The sequence below is a fragment of the Anguilla anguilla genome, chromosome 13, assembly GCF_013347855.1.
Source record: "Anguilla anguilla isolate fAngAng1 chromosome 13, fAngAng1.pri, whole genome shotgun sequence".
Lineage (NCBI taxonomy): Eukaryota > Metazoa > Chordata > Actinopteri > Anguilliformes > Anguillidae > Anguilla > Anguilla anguilla.
The window spans coordinates 32,708,095-32,727,245 of NC_049213.1; the positions used below are offsets into that span (position 1 = coordinate 32,708,095).

Below are 19,151 nucleotides of genomic sequence, written 5' to 3' on the forward strand. Positions count from 1 at the left end.
CCCAGCAAGCTAATTAGAATAATGATTTATATCATGTAGCCCAAACATGTGTGTGTGTGTCTGCCACTGGTAGATTGACTGTGATTACAGCACTTTGTATTTACTATACATCATATCTACAGTGTATGCATTTGTATTGTTGGTTATTTATTATCAGAATTTATTCATCAGAAGCCTCATCCAAGCTTGGAGTAATTTTTTTTCTATTTATTTCAGACCCCTTATTTTTCTTGTTTTATTTTGAATAAATCCATGTGAATTGTAAATAATGGATGCTGTCCATATGAATGTGTTCATATAGATAATCTAGATAGATAGATCAATACAAATAATTGATAAATAAATTGTGAAGTCAAAACAGACAAGATGAGTAATCCATGTCAGATCTGAAATTAAAGTGCACATTAACATAAACATAAAAACTAAGAAAGAGCAAACTGTATGGCCATGAATGTTTCATTCAGCTTTCGTTAATTAAAAAAAAAAGATTAACAAAGCGGGCCAAACCCACAATATGGCACAGAGCCGGTCGTAGGCTTCATCCTTTTATTTATTGACTAAACGCTACTATCATTCCCAGTTAAATTACGATTACCATAGTTCCCAGCGGGTTAACAACCCAGCAAACAAGCACACGGACATTAATCAGATATCTTCGTCATTATCAGAAAGTGCTGAGTTAATGGAAGGATTTAATAAGACTCTCAGGAATCCTAATTAACAGGACTGCTGATGCACCTCATTGATCCATCCTTTCCTTTATTCATAATGAATCGATCAGCTGGAAGCAGAGTTTAAGAGGCAATGACAAGGGTTTGAGAAAACAGGCGTCCTCTACTCTCCCGACAAGGAGAGGAAAAGATGTGAAAGGGGAGGGATATCACAGGTATAGTATCAGTCTGCCCTGACCAAACATATACCTCCATAATTAGTATACATCTACGCATATGTGTAGAAAATACTGTTCATACTTAAAATACAACTATGCTATATATGGAGATAGGACAGGGCCGTGCTTATAAAGGATAAATTGATAGTTCTTCTTTATTCACACTCTGCTTGATGAGGCGGATGGTCCATAATGAAACATAACAATAATGTGTTAACATTCATCTAAAGAAATCATTCAGACGTATGGGATTTTTTAAAAAATATACAGTACTTTGGAAATTACTAGTTACTGTGATAAGCCATTTTTGAGTTCATATTGATATTATCCTATTTAAAACCCTTTGGTAGTATTTTTCAGGCGCTGACAGTTGGAGCTGGCTATTGGTTTGATTTTGTCATTACATTCAACTCAATGGAAGATTAATATCAAATGACAATAAGGGCAGCTGCAATGATAATGTTTACTGAGCTGATAACGTGGCCCCGACCAGGCAGCCAAAATGTCCCTGTGCAGTCATCAGTGCGGAAATAGTGTATAGTTGGACAAGTGGCTGAGGGGTTGCCAGGTAACCAATTTCGGGGAGAAATGGACCTAAAGAGAATGCAAATCAGCAGTGGGGTGCAATGCCTTCACAAAGAGGGGGGTGGATGATAAAATGGAGCAATACAGGAAGGACAGGGAGAGAGACCTCAGTGCGCAGACAAGCTGATAAAGAGACTGACAAGAAGGGCCATGCCGTGGATCCACAGACCGAGAGACAGCTCACACACACGATGACCTGCGGGCAAAAGCGATCCGTTCCTGGCCCCGCTGCAACCCCGGCGGGATTGAGAGATGTCAGACCTGACTGTCGAGGCCATTCTCTTTGGGGTCTTGGTGTTCACTGGGATTTTGGGAAATATTCTGGTCATCCATGCGGTAAGACTTACAGATATGGAAAATTTAGGCTTTTCATCAGTAGCCGAATTCCAAACTGTGTCAAGGTGTATTTTCTGTGCATATCATCAAAACTCAAAACAAAAATAGCCTTTTGTTTATGTCATTTATGATTAAATTTTTATATGCAACATAAATATGCATGCTGTTCATAGTATATGTGGAGCTACACAAGTGCCATGTAATTTACCTGGTTGGTACTTTCTGAAACCATGAAACACACTCACAAACCACTAGTAAAACAAGGGAGGAACACAGCAGAACACATACAGATGGTACAATGCGCTTGGGAACACCCACTGATATTGATGATAATACCGTAGTGTAACATACTGTAATAATATCATAATATTATTACAGTATAAATAGAATGTACATAATGAAGTGTAACTCTTATCAATTTGTTATTTGTAAGTTGAGGAATACCCACAGTTTTCATTCTCTTCTCTTTCAGTTAGACCGGTAGGGATCAGACCCCGCTCTCTTCTCTCAGCACATACTTACTGGCTCACTCTACCTGCCTGCTTATAAATTATAAATAGAAGTTGTCCATGTTCTCAGGTATTCTACATAAACAATACTCAAAGTCTCTAGCCATCCCTTGCTTTAATTACTGTGATGTTGCACTGCCTTTCTTATGTACCCCTTATGTATTATGTATCCCTCTCTAATTTGACTTTTTGCCAAGACAAATATCTTCTATGATTTAAAACATAACACTCTTAAAACACTTGAAGTCTTTAACACCACCTAACACATTTAAAAACCTAACTCCTTTCTCCTTTTACAGCATATCAGTCTGGTTTCACAGCCTGAACCAAGTTTTGTGCCTTCTGAGTTCTTGAATTTCCTATTACAAATTCTCCATCCACTCCAATAAGATGTGGGGTAACAACGAGTTTATCAAAACTGAATTGGAAAAATTATGAACTGTTTGTTCAATTGTAACGTTTCCTGTAATGACTCAGAAAGACCCAAAACATTTCGATCTCTTTATGCCACTGTTTTCTCCATCTAATCTGCCACATACATGTTTTCTTATTTCGCACTCAGCTAAGGGCAATTTAACTCAAGAAACAACACCCAGAATAATCTTTGGTTATTTTAGGGAATAACTTGAAATGCTCCAAGGTGGGATGCTCATTGTATGTAATTTCATGGTTTAGTACCTGAAATGAAAACACCTTGAGAGAGGTGAAAACAAGCATTTACAGGGTACACAGTTTCTTTGCCTTTAAGCATTGCTACAGGCATTTTTGTGGAACAGTGCGTTCTGTTAAAATTTATATATGTTCTGTTTGTATGCTGCATATTTAAGCAGACTCTCTGTTATGGCCTTCTGCTTGCTGACCTTTATTTGAAGGTCAGATCTTTCTCAGTCCGTATCTGCCCTTTGGGTTGACTTACCCCCTCTCTGGGAGTCTTACTCCGCTGAATGTCCTACCTGTGAAGAGAACTCTTAACTACCCACCAGTACCCCATCCCATACCCCTCTTCTGTGTGTAAAGCATTTGCAGTTGAGTGTCATTGTGCTCCTCCATACTCTCTTTATTTGCTTTGATCTCAACCTGCTCCAGGCACCCTCATATCTTATCTGAAATCATTTATCCTTATTTCCTTGGTTCTTCCTGCTATCCCTGCCCCCCCCAGGTGTTTCAGTCAGCTCTGGAAAGTCCTTCTCGGCACCTGCCCCCGTCTGACGCCATCCTGGCGAATTTGTGCCTCGCCAACCTGCTGACCTCACTCTTCCGCACGGTGCCCATCTTTGTGTCGGACCTGGGCCTGAGGGTGACCCTGTCACCGGGCTGGTGCCGCGTCTTCATGCTGCTGTGGGTGTGGTGGCGCGGAGTGGGCTGCTGGGTCACCCTGGCTCTCAGCGCCTTCCACTGCATCACCCTGCGGAGGCAGCACGTTGCGATGGGTCCCCTGGCTCAGCAGCGGGAGCGGCATCGCGTTTGGGTGGTCCTGGGGTTCGTCTGGGGGGCCAACTTAGTATTCTCCCTCCCGGCGCTGGTCTACACCACACACGTTCACGGCAACGCCACGGTAGAGCTCATGGTGATCAGCTGCACCACCCGCCCTTTGCTGGGCTGCGTGTGGGAGTTCCCCACTGTGGAGCAGGGCGCGGCCTTCGCCTCCACCTCCCTGGCCTTAAACGAGGTGGCTCCTCTGGTGCTCATGGTGGGTACCAACCTGGTCACGCTTCACGCACTGGGCAAGCACATCCGTGCCGTCACGTCCAACAGCGAGGCCAGTGGGACGCACGGGGAACTGGAGAAGCACGTGGCCAGCGAGCGCAAAGCCGGCCACGTGATAATATCCCTCGTCTCCCTGTTCGTGGTCTGCTGGGTGCTGCAGGTGGCAGCGGTGACGTACTACAATCACAACGGGGGTCGCCACGCGGAGGGCCTGCTGACTGTGTCCCACTTCTCTGCCTCCCTTTTTGTGGGTTTCAGCCCCTTGGTGGTGGCGTTAGGCCACGGGAAACTGAGGAGGAAAATTTACACCATGATCCTCAGGGTGGTCCGTGTGAAGAAGACTCAGGAAGCAGGTTCCGAGAAGAAAGTCTCGGAGGCTAATGACAAGACGTCGAAACAGGGAAGAACAGATGGACTTAAGAAAGACACAGTGATTGGGAAGGGAGCAGACAGAATCATAAAAGTTGAGGAAAAGGCAGCAAAATAGTTAATAACATGCGTGTATGAGCACTGTTACATATGGATTTCAAACTAAAACGAATAAATTCTACCTAAATCAATTAAACTCTAATATCTCTGTGTTTTCATTATATTGGAAAATGTGAACATATGTCTTGAAGGGTAACAAAAAAAAGTGAACTTTATTGAATAAAATAGAGAAATAACTTTGGTTGAAGTAGGCTGCCGTATCCCGGAAGCGGTGCCGGGCTCTAGCTTTTGACAGCACTTGAGAGAAACTGATGGACAAACAAACTCGGTTATCAGAATTCGGTTGCTAAGTTTATTTATGGATTTCTGTAATATTATTAGCCGTTTTAATACCACTATCATTAGCACCGACACCAAGAGAAAGGTACTGTGTCTACTTTACCTTGGCAAGTTTACACAACGTTAGATTATTAGAGTTGCTAGCTACCTTGATACCTTAGCAACATCAAACAACCTGCAATAGCTAGCTAGCTCTACGTCTAAACTAGCAAACGTAACAGCTATCTGCAGCTACAGTACAAAATATACGATGTGTAGTTAGCTAACCGTAATCCATGTAAAGTACGGAAGTTGATAGTTACTAACGGTTGCTGTTAAAAACTAGCATACTTATATATATTTAGTTAGAGCTAGCTAACGTTTAGCTTACGCTTGCTAGCTATTTACAACAACTCATTAGCCGGCAAGTGTGTTAGTCTATACCTAGGGTTAGGTAGGCTACTCATTATCATATAGTCTAACTCTAACTAGAACATGCAGACTTGAATTCACCTAGGCTAGTCTGGTTCTTTACGTAGCGTAATTTTGCTTGTTCGCCTCTTAATTATACTGAATATTGCTACCGTAGTGTATCTTCTGTCCGCTGTTACTAGGATGCAAGTGTTATTTCATTTTGTGAGGTGTAGGAAGGTGTTCTGGTCCCCGGGTTTCGGATTACGTTAGGGTTCGCACATTCGCGTCCATATATAAATTAATCCTTATGATTCGTGTGAGCCCACTGCGAATGTGAAACTGGCTTTTAACTTGTGCGTGTGTTGTAAATACATGCATTATGTATCTACGTTTAATTAGCCAGGCAATCGAACTTGTATATTTGTCCACAAATAATCACATTTTAATTAAATAGTTTTATATTGAAGACTGACATTGTTTCTGTTACCACTTACTGTTGTGGTCTGTGTAACTGTCCATCCCTTCTCTTTCTTTCTTTCTCTCTCTGAACCCACTGTACTATCAGGTCTTTTCTTTACAGTCATCATAAGAGCGTGTGTGTGAGTGAGTGAGTCAGTGAGTGCACTGGGTTGTGTTCCTTGTAAATGGTCTGTTAGTGAATCAGCCAGTCAGTGCATGTCCATGTCCAGGAAGCAGCCGGGAAAGCTGGCGCAGAAGAAGAGCGATGTGGAGGGCAAGCGGGACGAGCAGACCGCTCGCAGTGCTTTGGCTAACGACTGGAAGAATCGCCCTCAGGGCGACGAAACGGGCGATGAATCCGTAAGCCTCACCAATCAGCTGCAAGCCCTGGGACTCAAACTGAGGGAGGTGCCCGGAGACGGGTGAGAGGTTAAGTAAGAGTGTCAGTGTTCTACTCTGCCCCCCGCGTTTGCGTCACGCTTTATTATTGTACACTCCTCTCTCCCCTTTTTGTCCACCCTCAGGAACTGCCTGTTCCGAGCCCTGGGGGATCAGCTGGAAGGCCACTCCAGGGGACACCTGCAGCTGCGTCAGGAGACTGTACAGTACATGCAAGCTCACCGGCTGGACTTTGAGCCCTTTGTAGAGGATGATATTCCCTTCACAGAGTACTGTAAGGGAGAGGGGTGGAGGTTGGGGGTGAAAGAGCGGGATGAAAGTAAGAGAGAGGAAGGAGAGTATAGATGCTCTCATTTCTAGAATTTACAAAATGGATCCATTTAAGCTCAAATAAAGGGCCTGTTTTGAGGGTAGCGTGAAAGGTAGAGGGGAAAGGAGAAGGGAGAGTTACGGGGATGGGGTTGGGGCTGCAAAAAAAAAACGAATTCAAGGTTTCTTCTTTCATTCTGCCTGTTTCCCTCTCTGCAGTGTCGAACCTGTCTCAGCCGGGCACCTTCGCAGGAAATGATGCGATCGTGGCGTTCGCTCGCAGACACCAGCTGCGCATCATCATCCACCAGCTCAACACGCCCATGTGGGAGGTGATTGCGCCCGGGCATTTCCCATTCTTCTCAATTCCCGTCATTTGTCACAGTTTGCGTGCCGTGTCAGTTGTTTCCTTCATTTCCGCATTTCATATTTGCCTTGACAGGAGATTTTATCACGACAATGAAAACATACCATTGATCAGTTTATATGTTTACACTGTATTCTTTCTCTTGTTTACATTGTATTAATTTAGCAGAATCCTACCCAGAATGACTTGCTGGTACATAATCTCTACAGTCAGAACAGTAAGGTTGAAATCAAAGCCAGCTATGTGCATTGAATGGTCCAAATGTGCTTTTGTTTTTGCCAATCTCCTGCTTTCAGATAAATGGCTCAGATAAGCCTGCGGCTCCAGAGCTTCATATTGCCTATCGCTATGGTGACCATTACGACAGCGTGCGGCCAATTGGTGACAACTCTGAGAGCCCCGCCCTTCTGCGCATTGAGGTTTGGAGGTCTTCAAAGCTCTTCTGATTTTTTTTCTCCCCATTTTGAGAACTTTTACATTGCAGTATTTTTATTCCAACTCGTAAAGTCCAGGTTTATCACAAACTCTTCTCTCACCTTCTGAACTGATTTTGTATATTAGTTGTGGTTGGCTGCAAACGGCCCTGACTGTTTGTCGCGCTGTTTTCTTTCCCTTCATTTAAAATCTCCCAGAACCTGAGCCACACAAGGGGTCAGTGTGCGTCCCGGCAGCCAGGAGACAGGCAGAGGTACAGGCAGAACGCTTCCCCGCCCACCCGTTCCGATGACGAGGATTTGATCCTGCACCGGCTTGTGTCCCAGAGTCCATCTGGTCAGGCACCTTGACCAAATCCCTGGATCTGTGTGTGCGTGATGGTTGTGGAGCGTTGTTTATTAATTCGGTGCTGCTTCCTGCAGGTCAAGCGGAGACCAGTCGGCAGCTTAGGGCGGTGGAGGGGGAGGGAACTGAGGCGCCAACTGTGTCCTGCGCCGCCCTGTGGGCGGAGTCAGGAACGGGCACGCGCATCTTTGGCCCCGTCACATCAACAGACTACAGTGACGGCAAGCCTGCGGACTACTGCACCACACACGGAACTAAAGTACATATGGACTTCAGATATGCTCGTATTACGGACTGTTGAGGACTGTTCTTGTATGCCTGTAATACAATTTTTACTGTGGTCTAACCTAGGAGTGAACCAGCGCTGGTATATCTGTGTAGCTAATTAGATAATTGAGCCAGGGTAATTGCTGGAAGCAAAACCCTGCATATGCACCAGCCCTCCAGGAAACAAGCTGCCCGCCCCTGGTTTAAACTAAAAAAATTTTAAAAAACGTTACGCTATGTGTCAAACACCATCAATTAAAATAAACTGGGAAAAAATAATGAGACACAAACTAATTGTTATTGAGCAACAAGCATTTAATATATAAACATAAGGTGATTTTGATAGCTGTGTTTATACCTAAGCTGAGATCTAAGAGTCTCACATCCTACTTGGCAGGGAAAATGTATAAAAAGACGTCAGACAAAAATTTGATGTTGTAATATCACTCATTTTTAGAGGCTTACAGTTAATTACACCTTACATATATGTATATACACGCACACACACAAATACGAGAAGTTGTAAAATCTGTATAATTTAATACATTTACATATACTGATTCACTTATTTCAGTGTTTTATTTTTGTATTGACTGTCTTCCTCCTGTCCCAGGTAGCAGGTAAAGAGAGGAAGGAGCCGCTGTGGCTGGAGAAGGAGAAGAAGAAGAGGCAAGAGGAAAGGCAAAGGCTGAAGGCCCAACCGAGCAGGCCTCCACAGGACCAGAACCAGAACCAGTCGGAACCGGTTAATTTGGTACCAGCCTTCAACAAGCTCAGCATCTAGGGCGGCCCTGAGCATGCGCCATTCCAGAGTGCTAGCCGCCAAATGGCTGGGTTAGGACTCGTCTGTGCTGCTAACGCAGTTTCTGCAAACCTGTGCGGGCAGGACCGGGGGATTCACAGAGTACGCTCCGCGATGCATGTGCAGGATTCCTCGGCTGTTCAGTTTAAAGAGGGTGAAATATTTCCACCAAGCTGTTTGACAGACATACAGGCAGACACACTTGCTCTGAAATGTCTGGGGCTTTGGCCTTGAGATTTCATTGTTGGATAGTATGTGGTATGAAAACAGGATGCACATTAATGTATAAAGTACCAGGAGAAGACGCTTTTAGCTTCATTTAATGAAAGCGGTGTTCTGCTGTTCTCTATGATTTCTGCGAAGAATATTCAGAGGTTATTCCCTCTTTGAAGGTGAACAATCTGCATGTTGCTTTGGGACAGAAACTGCAGGACAATTTTCATTTGCACAGAAAGAGAAAAGGTATATTTTTTAAATGAGATATTAATGATATTCCCCAAGTAATAAATTATTATAGCTGTGAAATATTTTTGTTTTCTGTGTTTTGTATTACATTATTATTTGCCAAATAGCTACCCAATTCCAGGGCTGTATGAAATATCTACAGTTTTAAGTAATAGTCTGTTCTGCTGCTTCATATCTGCCTGTTGATCAGGGTATTTTAAATGAGGTTGTGCTATCTTTGGTTAAGAGAAGTTCAGCATTTCAGACACACTTGGAGCGGTCAGTGGAAGTATTTAACCATTTATTCTTCAGAAAAAAAACTATAAGATGTTTATGAATATGTCTACATTCAAGTCAAAATTAATGAACTTATGATTACATAGATAGGCCGAAGCAAGCTAAATGTGTAAACTGAACTGGCAAAAAAAGACAATATCAGTATAAATATTTAAACTTATCCATTACAGCCAGGTGTGTGCTCTGTTTCCTTTGCCCTCCATGGTTGGTTTTTACGTACTTGGACATTAAAAACAGGTAATCACTTGTATGTAGCCACACACACACACATAGGTATGTTACCGAAGGTCTGTCTTAGCCTCACACTGACACATCAGCATCCTGAGGACATCCCTACGATCTGTCCAAAGGGCCCTTTTATTTAAACTGCATAAACTAGATTCAATCAGCTGCTTTGAAGACAACCACGCCATTAAAAACCATTGTTCTATTCTGATATCTAGCATGTAAATTCCACCCCTTCTCCCAGCGTGCTTGGATTAGCAAATGTGGCTAACCCAGTTCAGGAGTGGCTGCCAGCCATATTGACCTTTTGGAATTAGTTTTTTTTTAGTCAAGAGTTACTGGGCATGGACTCTTTAGTGATGAATATCAAACTGGTGAAGAGGGGAAAAGGGCAAAAGGACCAAGATATTTTTAAATATTTCTTTATATGCTTTAAATTAAATAATATATATTTTTTATATTTTCTGTGAAGAGAATTTCTGAAGGTTATTGTTTTGGCTTGATTTTCCAGGGTGATTTTTCAGTCATGCTTCTACCCTTACCTATACCTCCTGCATTACAATATAGGACATTTGAAAACACCCCAAATACTTCGGCACTTCCAAAAGTTCAAAAGAAAATCAAGTATTGAAATCATACCGTAAATGCATTTAGTTTTGGAGAGTTTGGCCCTTTCAGAAACTCCAGTTCGAGTTGGGAGTATTGGCGGTGCTTTTATTGGATCCTCACCGGGTGTCATCAGAACGATCTTTTTTTTTTTTTATCCCACTCTGGTCATACAGCCCAACTGTCAGTGAACTATGACAGACCTGATGAAAGCCCTGAGGCGACGGTGGCCAATCGCCAGCACCATGGGAGACAGGGCAATGAAGGCCGTGTTGGCAAAGCGTGCCACAACCAGGAGAAACTCTGCAGAGGATCCACGGTTATAATTGAAGTAGTTAACGGAGATGATGCTGGTCCCCCAGGATACAATGAACAACATGATTAGAGCCAGAATCACCTGTATAATAGGAGAGATGCATTGAAGATACTCAACAGTAAAACTAAATATTTATGAAAAATTACCAAGAAATATTGTCACTGGCTCCCCAATATGGTGCAGATTGCCAAACACAAATTCTGCAATCCCAATAGCACTTCAATGAATTATAATTACTTTTATTTTATTTGTTGTGTCTTTTAAATAATTTTTATACACGTATAGTCATTCATGTAAAGAACATCTGAACTTCAATATTAAAGTCTGAGACACTGGTCCCTTGAAGTCACAAAGATCTAATTGGTTTGGAGAAGAGATCATGTGACCTGGCGCTCTCCCTTTTTAGCTCACCTTGGCAGCTCGCCTCTCGGCTGGGACCCTGCGAATCACGGGGGCGTTCTGTGTCACGTGGGTGGCGGCGCGCTTCCGTCCATGAGCGTAGAGCGTGTACAGGGAGCCCAGGTTAGTGATGGACATGAGGATGATCGGCAAGGTCTCGTGGATCACCATGGAAATGGTGGCGTAAGCCAAGCCACCGTACGGTGAGGGGAAGTTCCACACACAGCCCAGCAGGGGGCGCGTCGTACTGCTGATCAACATCAACGTCTCATGTGGACAGATTGGGGCGAGAATGGTCAAGAACGAGAATAAAGAAACAGCTTTTTTTTTTTTTTTTTTTTTTTTTTTTTTTTTTTTTAAATCAAGAAGATTTAAAGTTATAGTTTTGGCAAACATATTCCCCAATCTCATGCAGTGAGGACCAATATATGTCCACAGAGGACTAATGTGGAAACGGGTGAACGACACTTCTGTCTTCTGCACTTAGCGGCGCACAAACCTTTTATGAACACTCACCTCAGTGCTATTCCTGTCACCACTAGTGGAGTACATAAAAGCAGGGATTGAGTACAGGAGGTTGATGGCCCAGATAGAACCCAAACCCAGCAGTAGGGGCTTGGATGGCCCCCGGGGGCCGTACGAATGTCCTCCGGAAGGGGCGACGCGCCGCAGCGTCTGCAGGTGGAAAGCACTGAGGAAAAAAGTCGACCACACGTTGACGGACCGAAGCCATACCCAGATGCACATCAATAACTGGCACCATTCTTTGGATGAGTATAACTGGAGAGAGAGAGAGAGGGGGGGGAGATGAGCAGAGGGTTGTATCACTGTAGCATGAGAGAGTAAAAGGGGTTGCTGGGGCTCATGGCAGTGGCTTGTGAGGAAGAGGAGGGGATGCCACAAACTTACAGCAGTACCACATTCATGGAGGGGAAGAGGAAGAGGGAGTTGAACAGAATTTGCAGTACTGGGTAGGAAATTGTTCCTGTGCTGAAGATGTTATGTAATTTATTTAACAATACCATTGTCAAGTAAATGACACTTATTACAATGTACAAACATTATGAAAAAAAGCACAGAATAATGGGGTATTACCTTTCTAAGTCACTTTTCACTGCCAGGGCCTAGTGCATGACAGTATCTAAATGTTTTTTGAAATAATGTTCCTCTGTGGAACTGAGGAGCTACAGTCCATGTCTACTAACCAAAATCAGGTGATCACAAATATGTGATTAGAATGTGCTTAACAGAAAATTCTAATACCGATGGAACAATCACTACTTATAATTGAAAGCAATGGAGTTCTAGAACACTGGCTTAGAATTTTGAAAGAACATTCCAAAAAGTCTACTCTTCAATGGCACAGCTCAATGTAGCTCTTTGCAAGTGGAAGGTCCAAATCTACCCAGAACTGCCAGCCCCTGTAGCTCACCGTCATACCTCCAATCCTAAGTCAGACAGCACCAGGAGCGAGTTCCTCATCAGTGACACCAGCAGATTTGATAGTGCCATGTTCACCAGAATGATATCGGAGCCCTTCCCGCTACCACTGTCGCGGATGACGCTTTCTCCGACCACGCCGACCACCATGCCGTTTCCCAAGATCCCGAAAAGGACCAGCATAACGTAGAATGTCGTCTGCGTTGGGGAAATATTCACTCGCAGCCCCATTCCGATCTCCTCCAAAGTTGTCATTTCGTCATCCATCGTTTTTCGGATCTACCGGCACTGAAGTAACGAACAAAATGGGCGCCCACTGCTAAGCAACCGCCTGAGCCTACTTGGACTGTGACTCTTGTCACTTGCTCCGTAGCTGTTGCTCCCGCATTTTGTGCTAGTTCCGTTTACGTTTCCCTCTTCTCCTTGCTCCACTTGTCTACAGCCTCAAGTCATCCAGCTTCCCCTTCATTCCAAACCCCGTTAACAGAGTGCCAGTGCCGTCAGTGTGAAAATCCCTTTATAGCCACAGTTTTCCATGGCAGAAACAGTGGCCACGCCTACTTTTTTTTGGTGCTTGAGACACAAATGAGCCCATTTATCACACACAACAGATGAGGAGCCCCATGACAACACCCGTGGTACAAATCTGGCCTCTCCTGGATTGGCTCCATCCAACCATTGGCTAAAATAAGGAATACCGTCATAGTCACCTGATCAACTGTGGCTGCCGCATACTCACCTACAACAAATAAAAGGATGACAAACAGCACCAGAGTAGAGACGGAAAGGGTTAAGGGGATTAGTTGAGCCACGGCACCAAGGACATCCCTACTGGGAGCTGACTAGGCACATTACTGGAACACAGAGGATTCATTAGTTCCCCTAATTGGGACACACCTCGTTAGCAGCACCATTAATTGCTGCACAAAAATTTCTTTGCTTCTTCATCCTCTGACTCCAGGGGACCAACAAGCCACCTGAAGGGTTAGAGACAACAGATTTTAAGTGGACGTAAGAGAGTGGTCATTTGAAAGGTCACTCTTAAATTTGAGAGGAGGAGACACAAATGAGTCCCACGCCCCTCGTTGGTGTGCAGTACTGCTGACATCACACGGAGGTTTCTTTGGTCTAAGTAGTCGTTGTGTTCAAGCTGAAAACAAAAGCCAGCAGACCCTGTGGCTCACCAGGACCAGGGTTGGCTACCCATGTCCTAGACACCCCTTAAGTTTTGGGAAACCCTAGATATGGCTCATCCGTAGGTAAGCAAAACCAGGCGAAAGGGGCTGGATCCTGATGCAGTCCATCTCAGCTTTGAGCTTTCACAGTCTCGTTTGCACTTAACCATTATAACCAAATAACCTCATTCTCATTCACATAACACACTCTTAAACAAACATGAAAAAAGGAAGGTAAAGCAAGCAGCTCATTGAAAAATTATCCTCTTTATTTTAAAAAACCGACTCCCACATTTCTTTCCAAATGAAAAAAAAGAAAAGAAAAAAAATACAAAAAGAAAAACAAGGTTCAAAGCTCTACCATGTCCCGTCTCCCAAACAAACTCTTCTTGAGTAGGCATCCATGGCTTACACGACCAGTAGCCAGGAGACCAGTATTGTACATATTTCATAAAAAATGAAAATATTTATTCAGTTCACAGTTGTGCCAGTAACCAGTGATAGTCTATCCTGTCACAACAGCTGAGACAACATGACAATATAAAACGGACTACAAGATATGGCTCACTTGAAGGAGTTTGGTCCATAATATTTTCCAGCTGTAGTTTCGGATTGCTTCCTCCTTTGTCCTTGTCGCTGTCGTCGTCGTCGTCATCATAATCATCATCGTCGGCATCATCATCACCATCATCATTAAAATCTCCTGTGTGCTGCATATTTCTCTTTCCTCCCTCTGTCCCGCTCTCGCTCTCTGTCTCGCTCCCTCTCCCGCCGTCGTTCCCTTTCCCTCTCTTTTTCCCGCTCTCTCTCCCGGCCCACGGGAGGCTGCTTCCTGCGATGGGTGGGAGAGAGGGAGCGAGCGGGAGAGGAGACGCTGCGACTGCGCCTGAGAGAGAGAGAGAGAGAGAGAGAGAGAGGGAAAGAGGGGAAGAGAGAGACAGAGAGAGAGAGGGGGGGATGGAAAGAGAGAGACAGAAAGAGAGAGGGAAAGAGAGAGAAAGAGAGAGAGGGGAAGAGCACGCTGCGGTCATTCACTGTTTTAGCGGAAAACAAGCCACTCGGCAGCTAGCAGTCAATCAGTCAGACAGACACGCCCACCCCTACCCCCCCCCCCCCCCACCCCCCACTGCGCCCTTTAACCCTCCCGCCCAGACTCCCCCCGCAGCCACTCACTCCATGTTAACCCCCTCACACCTGCGTCGGGGACTGTGAGCGGGAGACTCGGGGTCAGCCTCTCTCCTCTCGTCACTGCGGCTCAGTCTGGTCTTCCTGCGGGGCGACACACAGAGGGGGAAGGGGGTCACACAAACGGGCACCGATTTAAAACGGCTTGACTTGGTAAAATGAAGCCTGGAGGCAGTGCTGCTCAAAGAGATCTTCTGCCAAACACAGGCCCCTGGCGCTGGGGGGGCGGCGCATTACCCGTCCCCGTTGCTCAGCTTCCTGCAGGCTTTTTTCAGGGCCACCTGAGACAGGGGGGACGTGCGGGTCACCTGGGCGGCTGCTGGAGACGCTGCGAGAAAAATGGGGGGGGGGGGGGGGAGGAGGGCACAGAGGGACAGATGAATGTAAACAGCATCAGGAGCCCCAGATGGACTGCAACGTCAGCACAGTGCAGACCATCGAGATTGTGCCACCCGAGGGGAGTTGGGGGGGGGTTTCGGGTGATCCTCACCAGGCTTAGACGTGGGGGAGAAGCTGGTGGGGCCGTCCAGCGTAGGGGTGCCGTTGATGGACAGAAGCGCCCCTCCCAGTCCGGGCTTCACGCGGGCGGCGTCCAGGACGTGCCGGCACTCGGCCACCAGCTGCTGCAGTTTGGGCAGGGGCACCTGGGGCAGGGTGTAGAGCCTGAGGATGCGGTGGCACACCTCCCTCAGCTCCTCCTCGGTGGCCCCGAACAGCCAGAACCAGGGGGGCTGATCAGGCAGCGGGATCTGCGGGGGGGCCCCCCAAGCAGAGAGAGGGGTTTCACAGAGGGCCCACGTGTACATCTAATCCCGCCTCCTCCCCTGACAGTCTGGCCCCGCGCCGTCGGCACCGCGGTGTGCAGGCGTGGCGTGTGTGGAGTTCTGAAAGTACCGCTGTGCGTGTCTCACAGGTGGAGGGTTACCTGGAGGGAGCGGGCAGACAGGTAGATGCAGGCACAGGCCACGGTCTCTGCGCTGAACCTCAGGAACACATCAGTTCGGAGGCTGTCATTCATGTAATTCCTGGGAAGGGGGGGGGGCGGGGCGGGGGAGGATACAGTAGCATTATTTTATACCCAGGCAATCCGTTTTACAGCGAGGCACATAAAAGCGATAATTATACAGAATTAATAAATTACATGACAGTAATAAATAAAATTCTCTCAGCAGCATAGCAAGGGTATAACAATACACTTCCCACGCACCTGCATAAATTTAAAATGCTAATTTCAGTTACCGTGAAGAAAATATTTAGATCAGTCGTCTAAAATCCCACCAGGGTGGTAGCATGTTTATGGGCAAGTGTAGCGCAGTGTAATGTTGTCACTGCTTACAAGTGCAAAGCTTCCCTTAGGCCAGCTATGGGACTGAGCGACGCTCTGCACTTCTAGGCAGAGTGAGTTATGTTAAGCGTATACATTCTCCTTTTAGAGATGACGAACACACCAATAACACCACACCACTAATGTGTGGGGGGGGGGGGGGAGCACTGATATAGGGCAGGTCGACTGTCACCAGCAATCACTTCTGCTTTCATTACGAGGTCATTACACGGTTGGTAAGCTGTACTCCACCTATATTTTATATATTATTTTTTATTTGATTTATTTATTGAGAAGGGGAGACGGAAGTTTCCTGAATGACGTGCGACACGAAGGAATGGAGCGACAGAAAAATCTCACCATGCCATCTGCACCAGCTTAGCGTTCTTCTCACACTCCAGCACTTGCAGGTACATCACAATGATCTGAAAATGGCAGGCAACTATTAGAACAGTCATGTGCTAAAGGCTTAAATTCTTATGAGGTCTCCAAGCAACTAACAGAGGGGCTGTTGGAGTATGGAGATGATGTCACACTACTGTAGTGACACCATGGAAGCAGTGTGAGAATTACAAACTATTTTAAACCAGTATTTATCATTCATTTTAAAATGATAAAATGTAATTCCATACAGTATAGGCTAAGTCATGTAATTTTTATAAAACCAACATCACATTTTGTATTACCTGCTAATGATAATGACACTGCTAGCTAACAGGATGATGAAATTATAGCTCTCATATTGACCAACAAAATTCAAGCCAGCCAACCAAATGTTTCACACTGGAAACATTTCATAAGTGTAGTACATTCCTTTAGTGCTCTTGTACAGTAGGTTGCAAGGACCTTTTGACAAGCACCGATATCAGCAAACTTAAAAAAAAAAAAATCAGCAAACTAAACACGGTGCTGAACTCTGGACATTGAGGCTCTGATCATTTCACCTAACTGTGAAAGAACATTGTGTGTATTATGTAGAATGAAACGTCATATGAACCAGTTTAATCCCCCCTGTCATGCTGACATTTAGCATAAGGACACATTCACTCCTCTCCGGGAATCGTGAACTGTAAGACTAGCCGGCACATGATAACCCTACACTGGCATTATCAAACTGACATATCAAGTAGAGCAAAGTATTGTGGGCCCTACAGACACAGCTATAAAGACAGACAGGAAAAGGAAGCAGAGGAAGGGCAAGGGCAGGTACGTTAGCAGAGTTCAGGTACGTTAGCGGAATTCAGGTATGTTAGTGGAGTTCAGGTATGTTAGCGGAATTCAGGTATGTTAGTGGAGTTCAGGTATGTTAGCGGAGTTCAGGTATGTTAGCGGAGTTCAGGTATGTTAGTGGAGTTCAGGTATGTTAGTGGAGTTCAGGTATGTTAGTGGAGTTCAGGTATGTTAGTGGAGTTCAGGTACGTTAGCGGAGTTCAGGTATGTTAGCAGAGTTCACCTTGTGCGGGTGTTTGACGTGCACACAGAAGCCCAGCTCCTTCAGGACCCTTCTCTCGGCGCTGATCACCTGACTCTTCATTCTGATGTAGTTAGCATCCAGCGGGAGGGGCGCGACCGTCCTGGCAGACACAGACAGCAGAGAGGGCGGAGTCAGTGCTCGGTAACCTGCGCTACGGGAGGAAGGGTCGACCGTCGAGCGGTTACACAATCCCACGGGACAGCTCAGCTCACCTGCTCCCCTTGTTGTGTTTCAGGCGGTGGAAGACGTTGAGGACGTCCCGGATCCTCCGCGGCTCCTCCTCAATCTTGGAGGCCAGATGGACGCAGGCCATGGCCACGGTCTTAAAACGGTAAAGAGGCGAAGGGTGAGGGCAGGTGGAGAGACGGGGGGTGGGGTGTAGGATTCACAAGGACAGCTGGTTTGAAGCAGCTTTAGAGGCATAAAGTCAAACTACAATGACTGAAATGCTGTCATTGTGTGTGTGTGTGTGTGTGTGTGTGTGTGCACATATCTGTTCCCTCACCTCCACACAATGTCTGATGAAGGACTTGCAATAAAAGAACCTCTGGAACAGAATCTGCCCAGTTGCCATGGCAACCTGGAAAGAGATAAAGAAATTGGTGTACAATGTAGCGACTGATTTCCCTTTCCCTATTATTCCACAATTTCCTTTCTTTGATAGCGCACGCTACTCTATCACAACTGCTCCTGCGCACATTCCCTTTCTCTACAAGCATTGCTCATACTAAATGTTTCTTAACACGTGCGTCGCTTCATCCTAAACAGTTTTTTTTATGGGTCCACTGACCTGCGGCATTCTCAACAGTATCCCCGCGGCCTGTATCAACTCGCAGCCCTGAGTCCTGAGCTGTTCCTCCGTATCTAGCGGAAGTCCCTGCTCTGCCGAGGGACTTCGTTCCAGCCGCTCCGGGGACAGAAGACAGTTATCCAGTGTTAAAGCCACACCAGAGTAACGCTTATCCCCAATCAGAATACCATCCTCCGCTTCGGCAGGGATCCTTAATTCTCCAGGAGCCATAATAATAATAACTTCTGCTGTCGGCAGCATGCAGCCAGGAAACGGATAGACGTCGTAACTGCGATTACTTCCTGTGTGCCACTTTTCCATTGGATAGTTACCATTTAAAGTACCCGATTGTGATTGGCTGTTTTATAAAAAGATCATTCCAAGCCAATCCTGACAAAGCTTTACGTCACATAGACGCCCCGTTTTTAACCAGTTAAAGATCACATTCAAGATGATATAACTGCACTTGAGAAGTGTTTCCCGTATAGTTCTTTGTTCGTTTAAATCCGCAAAAATAACGTGTCTGCCGAATTTGGTCAAGTCTTTTTATAGTCCTGTTGTCGTGAGACCTCAGAAGTTTACATTTATTATTATTAATATTTATTTTGCGCCATGCAAACGAAACGGCTTTATTGTCTGCATCACCAACTTAAGTCTGAACTTATGTATTTTACTGACTTGTTTCGACAATTAAGCTTCCGTTTTGTTTGACTCCTAGCATCGTAGCGTAGGCTACTGACTGCTGTCTTTAGGCGTATTTTTTTGTCAACCCAGATGGCACGACAAGTACACTTTAGGCAAGAAATATATTCCCTCATTAAATTACCTGACTGTGCCTACAACACAAACCCACTGGGTCAGTTGACCAGTTTGTGAATATGGCGCCACCTGTAGCATTGGGCGTGA

General features: G+C 45.4%; 3 protein-coding genes across 8 annotated transcripts; 1 reads left to right on the plus strand and 2 right to left on the minus strand.

The window, feature by feature from the left end:
• The first annotated feature begins 1,547 nt into the window (after positions 1 to 1,547).
• LOC118211378 (olfactory receptor class A-like protein 4) lies at positions 1,548 to 9,097 on the plus strand. Of its 5 annotated transcripts, none has more exons than XM_035388547.1 (8): positions 1,791 to 1,810; positions 5,877 to 6,068; positions 6,171 to 6,319; positions 6,574 to 6,686; positions 7,018 to 7,140; positions 7,354 to 7,492; positions 7,579 to 7,760; positions 8,382 to 9,097. In XM_035388547.1, the coding sequence occupies exons 1-8, from the start codon at positions 1,806 to 1,808 to the stop codon at positions 8,550 to 8,552; spliced, it is 1,074 nt and encodes a 357-aa protein (XP_035244438.1). In that variant the 5' UTR covers positions 1,791 to 1,805; the 3' UTR covers positions 8,553 to 9,097. The 5 variants fall into 5 exon arrangements, with proteins under 5 accessions (XP_035244435.1, XP_035244438.1, XP_035244436.1 ...); XM_035388545.1 differs by lacking the exon at positions 1,791 to 1,810 and adding an exon at positions 4,718 to 4,879 and having other exon boundaries at positions 5,753 to 6,068; XM_035388548.1 differs by lacking the exon at positions 1,791 to 1,810 and adding an exon at positions 4,718 to 4,879 and having other exon boundaries at positions 5,753 to 6,068; positions 7,579 to 7,722; positions 8,386 to 9,097.
• Positions 9,098 to 10,285: 1,188 nt separating this feature from the next.
• LOC118211379 (olfactory receptor class A-like protein 4) lies at positions 10,286 to 13,588 on the minus strand. Its single transcript, XM_035388550.1, has 4 exons — positions 12,298 to 13,588; positions 11,374 to 11,637; positions 10,870 to 11,124; positions 10,286 to 10,539 (listed from the first exon to the last, which is right to left on the minus strand). Exons 1-4 carry the CDS (start codon positions 12,562 to 12,564, stop codon positions 10,327 to 10,329), a joined length of 999 nt encoding a protein of 332 aa, XP_035244441.1. The 5' UTR covers positions 12,565 to 13,588; the 3' UTR covers positions 10,286 to 10,326.
• Positions 13,589 to 13,720: 132 nt separating this feature from the next.
• LOC118211377 (cyclin-L2-like) lies at positions 13,721 to 18,560 on the minus strand. Of its 2 annotated transcripts, none has more exons than XM_035388542.1 (10): positions 18,246 to 18,560; positions 17,961 to 18,035; positions 17,668 to 17,777; positions 17,435 to 17,555; positions 16,342 to 16,406; positions 15,583 to 15,682; positions 15,148 to 15,406; positions 14,895 to 14,985; positions 14,646 to 14,741; positions 13,721 to 14,358 (listed from the first exon to the last, which is right to left on the minus strand). In XM_035388542.1, exons 1-10 carry the CDS (start codon positions 18,504 to 18,506, stop codon positions 14,166 to 14,168), a joined length of 1,371 nt encoding a protein of 456 aa, XP_035244433.1. In that variant the 5' UTR covers positions 18,507 to 18,560; the 3' UTR covers positions 13,721 to 14,165. The 2 variants fall into 2 exon arrangements, with proteins under 2 accessions (XP_035244433.1, XP_035244434.1); XM_035388543.1 differs by having other exon boundaries at positions 14,667 to 14,741; positions 18,246 to 18,559.
• Between the last annotated feature and the right edge of the window lie 591 nt (positions 18,561 to 19,151).